Source organism: Panonychus citri, unplaced genomic scaffold (assembly GCF_014898815.1).
Source record: "Panonychus citri isolate SS breed McGregor unplaced genomic scaffold, ASM1489881v1 Contig00141, whole genome shotgun sequence".
Classification (NCBI taxonomy): Eukaryota; Metazoa; Arthropoda; class Arachnida; order Trombidiformes; family Tetranychidae; genus Panonychus; species Panonychus citri.
The window spans coordinates 1,252,093-1,263,712 of record NW_026515546.1 but is presented as its reverse complement, the minus strand read 5'-3'; the positions used below and the strand labels follow the sequence as shown (position 1 = coordinate 1,263,712).

The window sequence follows — 11,620 nt, the reverse complement described above, 5'->3', positions numbered from 1 at the left end:
TCAACTTGGTAATATACTAAATTGTATTTACAGTTATTCCCCAATAGTAACTAGTGATTCAATTTGATGATTTAATTACTGAATTAAAGGACAATGACCATTAAATTAAGGAAGGATCCAATTTAATTTAGTTAGAAGGTTGAAAAAAAGTTGCCTCAGGGTAAAATACAATTAAAATTAATGATGATGATTAATCCTTTCAACTGATTCCCAATGTGAGTAAACAAAGTGATTAAATCTAATGATTTAAGTATTTCCAATCACTACAATTAACTGAGGAATTGACTGAAATCCCCATGAAAACAAATGACAAATTTAACCAACTGAACAATTGAATTGATTAACATGATGAGATTATAATCGTTCAACAGTTAACCCGGAAATTAAAGTACAATAAAATTAATCAAGTTAATTACTCTCTGGTTAAATAATTATTATGGCTAATAAATTGTTAACCCTTTCCCGTTTTTTTTTCATGGTATTGGAACTTGTTTCAATCTTTACTCCCATGAAAGTCTGAACGATATAAATGAACCTGGAATCAGTTTATCAGATTCACTATTCAACAGATCATCAGTTGATTAATTGCTGTTCCAATCTTTTAATTGTGACAATCAACTACTAGCATTAACTGAAAATGGTCAAAACTTGTGAAAGATTAACAACCAACGGATCGGCCATAAATTCAAGGTGAGTGATAATTATTATTGATTATTGATTATTGATCATCAATTTGGTTGACTGGGTGATCGAGTTAATCTTTAATTTATCGCCTAAGGGCCAGTGTTTATGATAACCAATCATTATCATCATGTTTGTGTTTTCTTAATTTAGATCATTGGAAGATGATATTAAAAGTTTACGTGAAGATTTGATTAATTGTCCAGAGTATGAAGATTGGGATTCGATTGATCAAAAGTTATTGGAAAATCAATCGAGTCAATCAGTTTTACTCGAATCCTTTTTGGCGACAAATTTCAACTATAAACGAGCCCTACAATCGGCGAGGAAATTTTTGACCTGGAAGGCCGAAAATGGGATCAACTTTTTACAAGCCGAAAGTTTTGCCAAAGAAATGCATTCGATTAACTTTGTTTGCTTTCTACCCGCCGATATCAATGGTACACCAACTTTATTGCTTCGACTGTGTTTCCCTTCACCCCCAAGCTATTTGCTTCCTTACGTTTATAAATACGTTTCTTGGAATATCGAGAAAGTGACCAAGGCCATAAATATGACCTCTCGAAAGCCAAGGTTCATCATTGATTGTGCCGATGCGAGGATCGACTTGACCATAATCAAAGAGATGCTCAATATCCTTGTGTTCATTTATCCACCATGGGTTGAATCAGTTACGTTCTGTAACATGGATTGGAAATTCAGTTTCATCTATTCAATAATTAAGAAATTGCTTCCATCATCTATTCGTGAGTTAATCATTGAAGCTGATCAATCATTTGTTAATTCACTTGCAAGTGAACCGACTAATTTACCACCCTACCTTGGTGGATTAACTTTTAATTGTTCCTATGATGATTGGATCAAATGTGATAATATTTCTGATTTTCTTAAAGAAAAAGGATTCAAAGAGAAACAAATTAACGAATCAATTGATTATGTTAATTCAGTGATTAAGAAATTTGGTAATGATGCACCGAAAAAACTTTAATCACGGTAATTTAATTTGTACAAACAAATCGACTAATTGTGATCCTAAATTGTTTATTTATTAAAGAGAAACTCAATTGTAAATCAATTACATTAATTTCATAGTTTGTTCATTGGTGGTTATGAAGTTTTGTTCAGTTCTGATAGTTAAAGTATGAATACAGAATTGAAATTGGGATTAATTGTATTGATCGGATTAACTGGTTGATTAAACTGTTAGACCAGGAATCGGATAAAGAGGAAGAGGAAGACAGGTCACAAATACTTCGGCCTCATCGTGTTTAATTCCGACCGCTTTTCGTTTACTTCCACAGTAAATTCGTACTGATTGAGTTGAACTGTAAATTCGAAGAAGGAGAAAAAAAAAGTTTCGAATTAGTTATTGATTCTTTCGTTGTATGTTCGTTACTCTTTCGATACTTACATTCCACGTTCAGCTTGATTACCCTGAATTGTGATTCGATCAAAATAAACCTTGGGCTTGTTGACCAAGTAGATTGGGTTGAAGGGCGATTTCAATGTCCATCTAAGGTTAACATCGGTGATATTTTCCAATGGATATGAAGCACCAGCAGGATAAGAGTAGCTACGATTGAATTTAATCTCATCTCCACTGAAAAAGAAAAGAGAACCAATCAATTAATCACCTTTTCGATCAGATTGTAACAAATTGTAATTGATTAACTGAAGAGACGAAAAGAAAAATGAAACTTTCCAATCAACATCTTATCTAATTGTAATTGAGAAAAAAACAACATTCAATTTCCTGGTTTTCTCATTGATTTCTCAAGATTAAAATACACAATTAAACAGCTCAACTGAAGAGCTAATTAATTGATTAATCTACTAATCACTTTTGAAAATAAATAAATATATAAATACGCACAAGATTCACTTCTTATTATTGTTTGAACCTCAATGAACTCGAGATTGTATGAGATTGAAATTATCTCTCAAATCTGAGGATCATCTTGTTGACCATTTTGAATTGTGACAATTTCAATTGAATTGAGTTTCCTTTTGATTGATTGGTTGATTAAAAGTAAAAGTAGATTAACTTACTCGGGATTAAGGACAATGTAATGGCTGAAGTTTTTGCCAGCGGAGTCTTTGCCCTTCAGGTCAATCTTGAATTTACCTGTGACACTATCAAACTTTTTATCCTTATCCGATGTGGTGAAAACGGTGACATTGTAACCATAAACTAGTACGAAAATCAAATCAAATTAATTAGGTTACTGGTGATAAATTGTCATAATTAGTGTTTGATTACTTACTATTGGCATTACAGGTTTCATATAATGTCGAGATGATGATCACAAAGGCGATGAAACAATTTAAATTATTCATTTTGAAAGTTTAATTGTAAGGTTGAAATGTTCGAAGGTGGATAATAGTTAACAAGAATCAAATCGAAAGTGAACAATTAGGCTAACAATCAAATCGTTTTTATCCTTTTTCGTGCGATTATATTGCCATCTAGTGAGAAAATTGATTCGAGATCGAAAGTAACCAATTAAAGAGATGAAAAGATGAAGAAAAAAAATTCGAATTCAATTGAACATCCCTCTATCTTCATCTCTCTCTCTCTCTCTCTCTCTCTCTCTCTCTCTCTCTCTCTCTCTCTCTCTCTCATTAATAAACTTTGCCTTCAGGGTGGATGATGTAGTTCATTGCGATTCCATCAATGTTTTTTTTTCTTTTTTCTTCTTCAAAAAAGTTCTGATGAATTCTGAATGCTTGTCAATCCTTCATAACAAAATAATCAAGTTAATCATCCAGAAGAGATGAGCAGTCATACCTTTAATTATGTCCGTCAACAGAGTAACATCCTTGATTTGTTTCCAATCGTTGATTAATTTTTTTTCATGGTGATTTCAGTAATAATGAACAAAATGTACCATGTAAAAATTTCACCCTGTTCAAGATGAATATTAAGTAATCTCTCCTTCCCTCCTTACCTTTACAGGTATAAATACATTTTCATGATATATTAATAATTGTGCTTGTTGGGTTATTATTATTCAGGAATTAAAAATGAAATTTCAATGAAAATACAAAATTTTTTATTATTTATATGTTTACAAGAATAAGAAGAAGATAATTGTTCATGATGAAACTGATTCTTTTAATCTTTGAAGGCACAATTTAGATGCCTGGTAACAGGAATTACTTAATGAATAATAGGCACTAAATCCGTGGGCCATTTGGTCAATCACGTCGAGGGTCAGTTTACCTTTCCATTTTTTGGCAAGTTCAATATTGGTATCCAAAAGTGGATCAAATTCAGTTGAAATTAAATATAATTCTAAATCTTTAATTGTCTCCAAATCATATGAGACCACGGGTGATATGTAGGGAATCGTTATTCTTGAGGCCATTTGGTTGACCCTTTCTTCAAATGTTTCGTTATCACAATCGTACCAACTTTTACCCTTCTTTAACCAGGTATTATAAAAGTTTTTAAAACTCGAGGTTGACATTGTATATTTATCGGTTAACCAAGTTGACCAGTTGATTGGTTTACTGGACGATTGATAGTTGGTGTTGACATTTTCCAGGTCAATACAATCGGAGTCAAAGATCACACCCGATCCATATAGTGAGAAACAATGGAGTAGTAAAGATGGACAGAGAAAAGGGTCAATATATGAGAGTAGAAAGGAGGGGAAAATTTTGGAACTTGCTGAGGAAAGAATCGGACTAAAGGCGACCAGTGCTTTCGGGAAGGTTTTTATGTCCATTGGGGAGATTAATTGAATATCACGAGCAACCAAACACAAGGAGAAAAGCAGATAAGCTCCGGCAGAATCGCCAAGGCAGATTATCCGTTTTGGTTTAAATCCAATCATTTTATCAACTTGATCATCGCCGCTGGTTAACCAAAGGAAAACGTCAAGAATTTCTTGAAGGGCAAACGGATACCTAACGAATCGACTGTAAGCAATGTTAATTATCGTTGAACCGTCCAATTGTTGTACCCAATCACGTAGGTACTCCTCGTGTAATTGTCGAGCATCAACAACTAATCCACCGCCTTGAGCATGAATGATAACATCGCCGGAGGGTTGATGAGGTTTATATCGCATCAGATGACAAAGAACAGTTTCTTTTTTTTCCCTCATGAATTTGTCATCATCTTCCGGTGAAGATGATATTCGACTTCCATCATCATTTATGATCCATTTTGACTGTCTTGGTACCATAAACTCACGATACTCAACATCGGATACCATGAATCTGAGGCCACTGTAGGTTCGAGTTATAAAGTTATCAACATAATTTGCCAAATTGATCGGGAAAAAAAGTGTAGCCTTCCAGGTTGAAAAGGTCATTATATTGGCGTACTCAGTGTTAGAAACTGAGGCCAACAATGATTTCGGAAATCGATGGACCAATGAGTAGACCAACGAGAAATAATATGGTACCCAACGGGAATCTGGGGTCATCCAGAACAGCGCATTATCGGCCCAATACGATTTAAGGTAAGGTTCGATTTCGTCAAAATGTTGCCTAAGGTCACGAAAAGTTTTCACTACTTTATCACATTTGAAACCTTCGTCCGGCTCTTGACCATCTCGATGATAATCAACTGCTCGCTCTGTCATTGCGATTAAAAGTTTGATAGTGTTGATCAAAGATTCTTGATCATTATTGACAATTAGTGGATTACATTTAACTCTTAGAACGTTAATTGTAAATAGATTACACAATTTGATTAGACTTCTAAATCCATTATAAGGTAAATCTTTCCAATCATGTTGAGGTGCCAATCGAGTTAAGGTTTCACATAAACTGGATAATCTTTCAAGTGAATTAATCAAATTTCCATGTTTATTTGATTCATTGGATGATTTTAATTTAATCAGAAATTCATCAAGATCCATCTAAACCCAAGCAATTAATTTAATTGTGAAGATAATTATGAATAAAGTCACCATAGAATCACAATAATCACAGAAATAGGAAAATTTTGATTTTTGTTGATAAAAAGTAAAATTGATCAGCTGATCAGCTGATGATTTACCTGTAGAAACAAATTGTAACCAGAAAATCAGGTTAGTTAAGATTTCAAATGTATCGCAATTGAAATGATTATTTAATTACAAAATAGAAACATTAATTGTTGTTGTTGTTGTTGTTGTCATCAAATGGTTAATATTATTAATAGATTGAAAATGAAGCTTGATGATCAACAGTAAAAACTGATTATGGATGAAGATTCAATCTTAATTAGGTAAGCACGAGGTTATAATTGTCGTTAATTAACAGGAGTAACATTATCATCAATTAAAGATTGAAGGAAAACATTGATTACAATCAAAGATTAATTATCTTTCCATTTTGCTTTTGGTGTGAAATTTGAAATGAAAATGTAAACAATTTATTGCTCATTTTATTTGGAAATTAATTGCAACAGTTGATTGCGATTGTGATTTTTATCAAAATTGTACGAATATATTTTAGTTTAGTTGAATTGATTAAATTATGATTATTTTTTGAAGGTATTGTTTTTTGTGTTGATTGATTGATTGCAAAAAAAAATATTCAATTTATTTAATTGCTTGACATACGATTGAAATGATATGATAATTGTTTAAGTTGAATTCATTGTTGGTTAAATGCTACGAGAGTAAAATAATTAGCAGACATTTTGTTTTGTCACCAAGAACGAAATCAGGATTGAACTTTTCTGAATAAAGGATGAATTGAATCTCGATATTGTGGCAAAATGTTCAGCAGATTTTCATTCATTACATGGAGATTGAATGACGATGGCTCACATTTAGGCCCGATAAAGATGATAATCAGTTCGAGAGATTTTCAACATCACGAAGGTAAAAAAATGAGTCCTCATTGTCCAAAGTGTCGTTTATGGGAGATTGAGGAGGTGATGGAAGATGGTAAAGACTTTTCTGAACATCTCGAAATGAAGTTATTATATTAGCGGTGAATTTAATATCGATATTTTGACAGAAATGCTTTTTAGTGTTTTCGATGAATATATTTTCCATTTTTTCGATAGTTTCCTGAGAATGTTGTTCCAACAAGAACCAAGCCCCAAGCTTACCAATAGTCGATTCATATGCTTCGATAATCAATTCTGGAGCAAACTGTTGATCATCATTGATCTTTAATCCATTGAAGGTGTTGACTATATAATCATTATCGACAAGTCCATTGATAATATCGAAGTCATTTTTATCGCGAAAATAACATGAAGTTAGTGCTAGGAAGTTCCGTTGAAAGATATTGGCCTTTGCGAGGGGATGTTCACCTTTCTTATTCTCATGTAAATATTTTATCGTGAGTTTAACATCTTCCTCCGTCGATTTCAAACCTTGTTTACCATGAAAATGGTCTAAAACTTTACAGCAAAATTTGTAGTCGATTTTCATTGCAGTCGAAAACGAATCGATAAAAGTTTTGTCCATTTTTGTCACTACTTCACGTGGATAGTAAATCTTTTTGCATTTACTCAGATTCCGTTTTCGAATACGATTATCTCGAAGTAAAATGGTCAAATCGTATTGAAATTTTATCCATTGACCAGTGAATTCTTCCTCTTCGTTCAAGGCCAACTTATTGAATGTCGAAACAAGGTAATCGAGGAACTTGATATACTCGAAACGATGTTCAGAATCGTATTTTGATCCTTCGGTGTAACAATTGTACTCAATTTCGTAGTGTTTAACTGCACATAAAAGGAATCGCTGTTGGAAGATGTTAGCGTCATTTAGAGTATAAAAACTTGGTGTGAATATCCGACAGTCAACATAATGTTTAACCATAGACTGGACACTGGCTATCGGTTGCTCTTTGTCCCCTTGGAAGGCAAGTAAAACATTTTCAGCAAATTCGTAGTCAATGTGTCCAAGATAATTTTTAATCAACGATGAAATGAAAATTTGGCTCATGGTTTCGGTCACTTTTTCGCAATAATTTGGACCATTTGGATAATAATGTGACCATTTATGTTTAGTTTTCGGCTGGAATTTTCTATTTCGAATATGTTCCCGATAGAATTTTATGGCCTGAGAATAATGGGAAATTCTTTCCTTCTCTTCTTCGCCGTCATCTTCCGTTTTGTCGCCAAGTTTTGAGGTCATTGGTGATCTACTTGTATCTGGAATTAACAAATCATCCAATGTAACCAAAACAAAGTCAAAATCGGCATCAAAACCATAATGATCTGCTGCACACCGAAGGAAAGTTTCCTGAAAACAATTCATCGTTTATTTGGTTCTAATAACAAGTTCGAGTTTCGAGTTGAATTAACCAAAACACTTCATATAAACTATTGTTAACCAACAAATTCAACAATTAGTGTCGCTTCTGTAACTATCAGGGTAATTTAATTGTTTTTCTTTTTAGATTCTTGGTCACTCAAAGAAAAATATTCTCACTATAAATAATATTTATCTTCCATAGGGACTTTTTTGTTATTCCAATTTTAAAGCGCGAATTTTGAAAAAATTCTCAAGGAAATCAACTTTATCATTTAGATTGATTCTTATGCTTGATTATCAGTTGTGATTCTGGTGATTATTGATTGACGTCAATTCATAGTCGGAGATAATTAAAAGATTATTATTAGTAAATTGAAGTAATTTTAAACTCGTCTTGTATTCAATTGAATTGAGAGATAATTTTCATTATGTAACAAAAGATTGAATAATAATTGAAGAAAATTGAATAGAATCAATCAAATTAATATTATATTATCTGTCTGACTAAAAGTAAATTTGAGCAGCCAGACAATTAATAGATTGATCAGTAAATTATGATGATAATGATTGGAAATAGGAGTCAATTTCTAAATTGGATTGACTTTTGGGTGTAGTGAAAAAAAAAGGAAAAGGATTAAGATTAGCAAGTGAATTGAAATTGTAATCATTCAATTAGATTAACGATTGATTGACTGTTTCAACCGGTCGAGACAAATTTGTGCACCATCTTTGGCGGTTTTGGAAAGCATTGAGAAAGCATAGAAACCGTGAGGAAGATCATCAACAATATCGATGGTCAGTGAACCTTTCCAAACTCTTTCGAATTCAAGTGCACTGTCCAGTTGAACATCAAGATCAGAGGTGACCAGGTGAACCTTTAAATGGTCAGTTAGTCGATTTAAATCGTAAGAAGTTAATAATGAAATGTAAGGATGGAAAAGTTTATCGGTCAATTTGTTCAATCTTTTCTCAAAGGTAATCGGATCACAATCGAACCAGCAAACATCCCGACCAAATAGACATCGACCCAAAGTAAACCAAAGAGACTCTTTCACATAGCCGATAATCGGTGATGAAGATTCTGAAGATGAAGAAGAAGATGATGATGACATCGTCACAGTTGCAGATAGATCGATAGTCGATTGACATTCAGAATCCAAGGTAATACCAGTTGAATAAAGAGATAAAACTTGAAGATTAAGAGTTGGACATAGAAAAGGGTCAAGCATTGACAATAGTAAAGAAGGTGAATAGTTGAGATTAACTGGAGCCATGACCGGAGATAAACAAACTAACGACGAAGGGAAAACGGTAATTTGACCTGGGGCAAGATCTTTGATATCTCGGAGAACGGCACAAGCAGCCAAACCCAAATAACCACCGCAAGAATCACCAAGGATAATTAAATTATCGGGTATAAACTGTAGGGTCGTAGCGATTTCGGTAATATTGTTTGGACTGACTAACCAAAGGATGGAATCGACAATTTCTTGTAGAGCAACGGGATAACGGACACTTAAACTGTAATCAATATTGACCACAATTGCTCCAGATAGTTGGGGTAACCACGATTTAATATAACTTGCATGAACTGCATGAGCATCAACCATGAAACCACCACCCTGAATATGGATGATAACAGTTCCATTGGGTGGTAAATTGTCCACTTGATATAAACGTAATTTAATTTGATCACATGTAACAAATGATTCCGTTGGTGGTTGATCAAGAGTGTCACGATGAACCACTGGATTACCATCAAAAGGGATAATCCAATCTTTCTGACGAGGGATTTTGATATTTCTCAAACTGATTCCGGAAAATTTGAAGAAAAGTTTGTTGATATTATCGACTATTGGATTGTCGAGTAAATTTATCACCGTTGTCTGGAAAAAGGGATCACCTTTCCAAGCGATTGAGGTCATTCGTGAGCCGCGTTCTCGTCGACATAATAGAGACAATAAAGAGACCGGGGGCTTAGATAAAGTGGTGAAAGCACTAATTGTATACGAAAGATAATCACGAATCGATGATTCGTACCAGAATAGTTCGTGGTACGTCCAGTAATCTATCAGTTCGTTGGCCAGTTTTTCGTAAGTATAACGATAAGTCCGTTGAAGCCAAAGATACTTTTCTTTAGGGTCTTTAATTATGGACCAATTTTGATGACAATCAATTGTTAAATTACACAATTCAATGAGAATTGTTAAAACTCCGTTGATTGAGTTGACATAATTGCTCGGTGATGTTGATGATCGTTGATTTGTTTCATTAATCAATTGTTGAACATTTTCTGGACAATCAAGAGATGTCAATTTAACCAATATTGGTACAAATTTGTTAATTACTTTAATTATTGTACGAAAACCATTGGCTTTCTTATAACCTGGTCTATCATATGTTGGAGCAATTAACTCAATTTTATCAACAAGAATTGATAATTGAACAATATTGGTTTTAATTGAGTTTGGAATAAGTTTATCATTAGTTAATTTTGATGATGATAAATTGTTTGCAACTCCATGAATTGTTGTAATGTTAATTGTTGATGGCGATGGTGATGATGATGATTGAAACAAATTGAAAAGCATTTTTTTTTAATTACTCAGATTATTCAATGGAGATTAACATTGATTAAAAACGATGATGTGATTAGTGATTAGTGGTTGTTGATTGTTGATTGTTGTCGTTGACTGTTGGTTATGATTTGGTTGATTGTTGGATCGGAATGAAAATGATTACAATTAATACATTGGCAATTTAAGAGGGAGGACAATAAGAGGTTGATTAAAGCGACACCATCACTTTAATCATGATCATGGTTGCAATTGTTATGATTAACCAACATGATTAAATTATAAAGTAATGGCTCAGGTAATCATGCAGACTCAATGTGATTAACCATGAGTGTTAATAACAATTATAAATTGTTTCTATTAGCAATTATAATTAATTACAATATGAAACTCTGTCAATTTCGTCACAATTAGATTTGATTTAATAACCCAAAACTCTGACAATTAACTTTAACTCATTTAATACTAGAAACTAAATAGTGAAAGTTGATTTTCAACTCCAACGTACTAATCATATGACAATTAACTTCCTCGTCAGGATGATTACTTAAATTGTTTATATAAATTCACAAGAGTAGTTTGATAATTAAGTGATGAATTAACCTGAAGGCAAATGAAAAATTATTAATTATACTAATCAAATCAAATTGAATTGTATTTTCTTTATTACTATTATCAAATTGATCAAATTGATTAGAGATGTTAATTTGATTACAATTAACTATTGACTGATAAGGTGTAACTTTTTGATTAAATATACAGATTATTAGATTGCTGGGGTTTCCTCTTAAATTGTTGTTGATTAAATTGGTTGATTGTGACGTAAAACTTTTCATTTCTTAGCACTAACAATGAGAATACCTGATTAAATTAATGACAATTAATTGACAAATTTTTTTTTTCAAGGTAAACAACAATTTAACAATCACAATTTACTAATCATGTCTATGTCTAAATCACATTGGCAATTTAGTAATCATTTCATGATTTATGAATCGATTACTTAACAATATTTAATTCAATCAAATTCAATCAAATTGCTTATTATTGTTTAGTTAATTATTAACAACTTTAAGATTGTCTGATAAGTTAATTGTTGATTTTATCTTTGATTATCTATTGATAATTTACAAGCAATTAGCTGCT

The 11,620-nt window shown here is 32.5% G+C and overlaps 4 protein-coding genes across 4 annotated transcripts; 1 reads left to right on the top strand and 3 right to left on the bottom strand.

The window, feature by feature from the left end:
• Window positions 1-500: 500 nt before the first annotated feature.
• Window positions 501-1,722, top strand: LOC128395649 (uncharacterized). The gene is made up of 2 exons (XM_053356110.1): window positions 501-690; window positions 835-1,722. Exons 1-2 carry the CDS (start codon window positions 638-640, stop codon window positions 1,667-1,669), a joined length of 888 nt encoding a protein of 295 aa, XP_053212085.1. The 5' UTR covers window positions 501-637; the 3' UTR covers window positions 1,670-1,722.
• Window positions 1,703-3,106, bottom strand: LOC128395651 (uncharacterized). The gene is made up of 4 exons (XM_053356113.1): window positions 2,946-3,106; window positions 2,731-2,872; window positions 2,093-2,281; window positions 1,703-2,006 (listed from the first exon to the last, which is right to left on the bottom strand). The coding sequence occupies exons 1-4, from the start codon at window positions 3,016-3,018 to the stop codon at window positions 1,877-1,879; spliced, it is 534 nt and encodes a 177-aa protein (XP_053212088.1). The 5' UTR covers window positions 3,019-3,106; the 3' UTR covers window positions 1,703-1,876.
• Window positions 3,107-3,668: 562 nt separating this feature from the next.
• On the bottom strand, window positions 3,669-5,923 carry LOC128395648 (uncharacterized). Its single transcript, XM_053356109.1, has one exon. It carries the CDS (start codon window positions 5,553-5,555, stop codon window positions 3,777-3,779), a length of 1,779 nt encoding a protein of 592 aa, XP_053212084.1. The 5' UTR covers window positions 5,556-5,923; the 3' UTR covers window positions 3,669-3,776.
• A 2,652-nt stretch (window positions 5,924-8,575) lies between these two features.
• On the bottom strand, window positions 8,576-10,718 carry LOC128395838 (uncharacterized). Its single transcript, XM_053356324.1, has 2 exons — window positions 10,698-10,718; window positions 8,576-10,312 (listed from the first exon to the last, which is right to left on the bottom strand). Exons 1-2 carry the CDS (start codon window positions 10,716-10,718, stop codon window positions 8,576-8,578), a joined length of 1,758 nt encoding a protein of 585 aa, XP_053212299.1.
• Window positions 10,719-11,620: the final 902 nt, after the last annotated feature.

Bases quoted from the DNA above. Each gene is read 5' to 3' on its own strand.
- LOC128395651 (XM_053356113.1), bottom strand. From the start codon at position 3,018: ATGAATAATTTAAATTGTTTCATCGCCTTTGTGATCATCATCTCGACA. The intron at 2,282-2,730 runs GTAAGTTAATCT...TTTCTTTTTCAG, and splicing joins TACATTGTCCTTAATCCCGA to TGGAGATGAGATTAAATTCA. The intron at 2,007-2,092 runs GTAAGTATCGAA...TCGAATTTACAG, and splicing joins AATCAAGCTGAACGTGGAAT to TTCAACTCAATCAGTACGAA.
- LOC128395649 (XM_053356110.1), top strand. From the start codon at position 638: ATGGTCAAAACTTGTGAAAGATTAACAACCAACGGATCGGCCATAAAT. The intron at 691-834 runs GTGAGTGATAAT...TTCTTAATTTAG, and splicing joins GGATCGGCCATAAATTCAAG to ATCATTGGAAGATGATATTA.
- LOC128395648 (XM_053356109.1), bottom strand. From the start codon at position 5,555: ATGGATCTTGATGAATTTCTGATTAAATTAAAATCATCCAATGAATCA.
- LOC128395838 (XM_053356324.1), bottom strand. From the start codon at position 10,718: ATGATCATGATTAAAGTGATG. The intron at 10,313-10,697 runs GTGTCGCTTTAA...GATAAAATTGAG, and splicing joins TGATCATGATTAAAGTGATG to TTAATTGCTCCAACATATGA.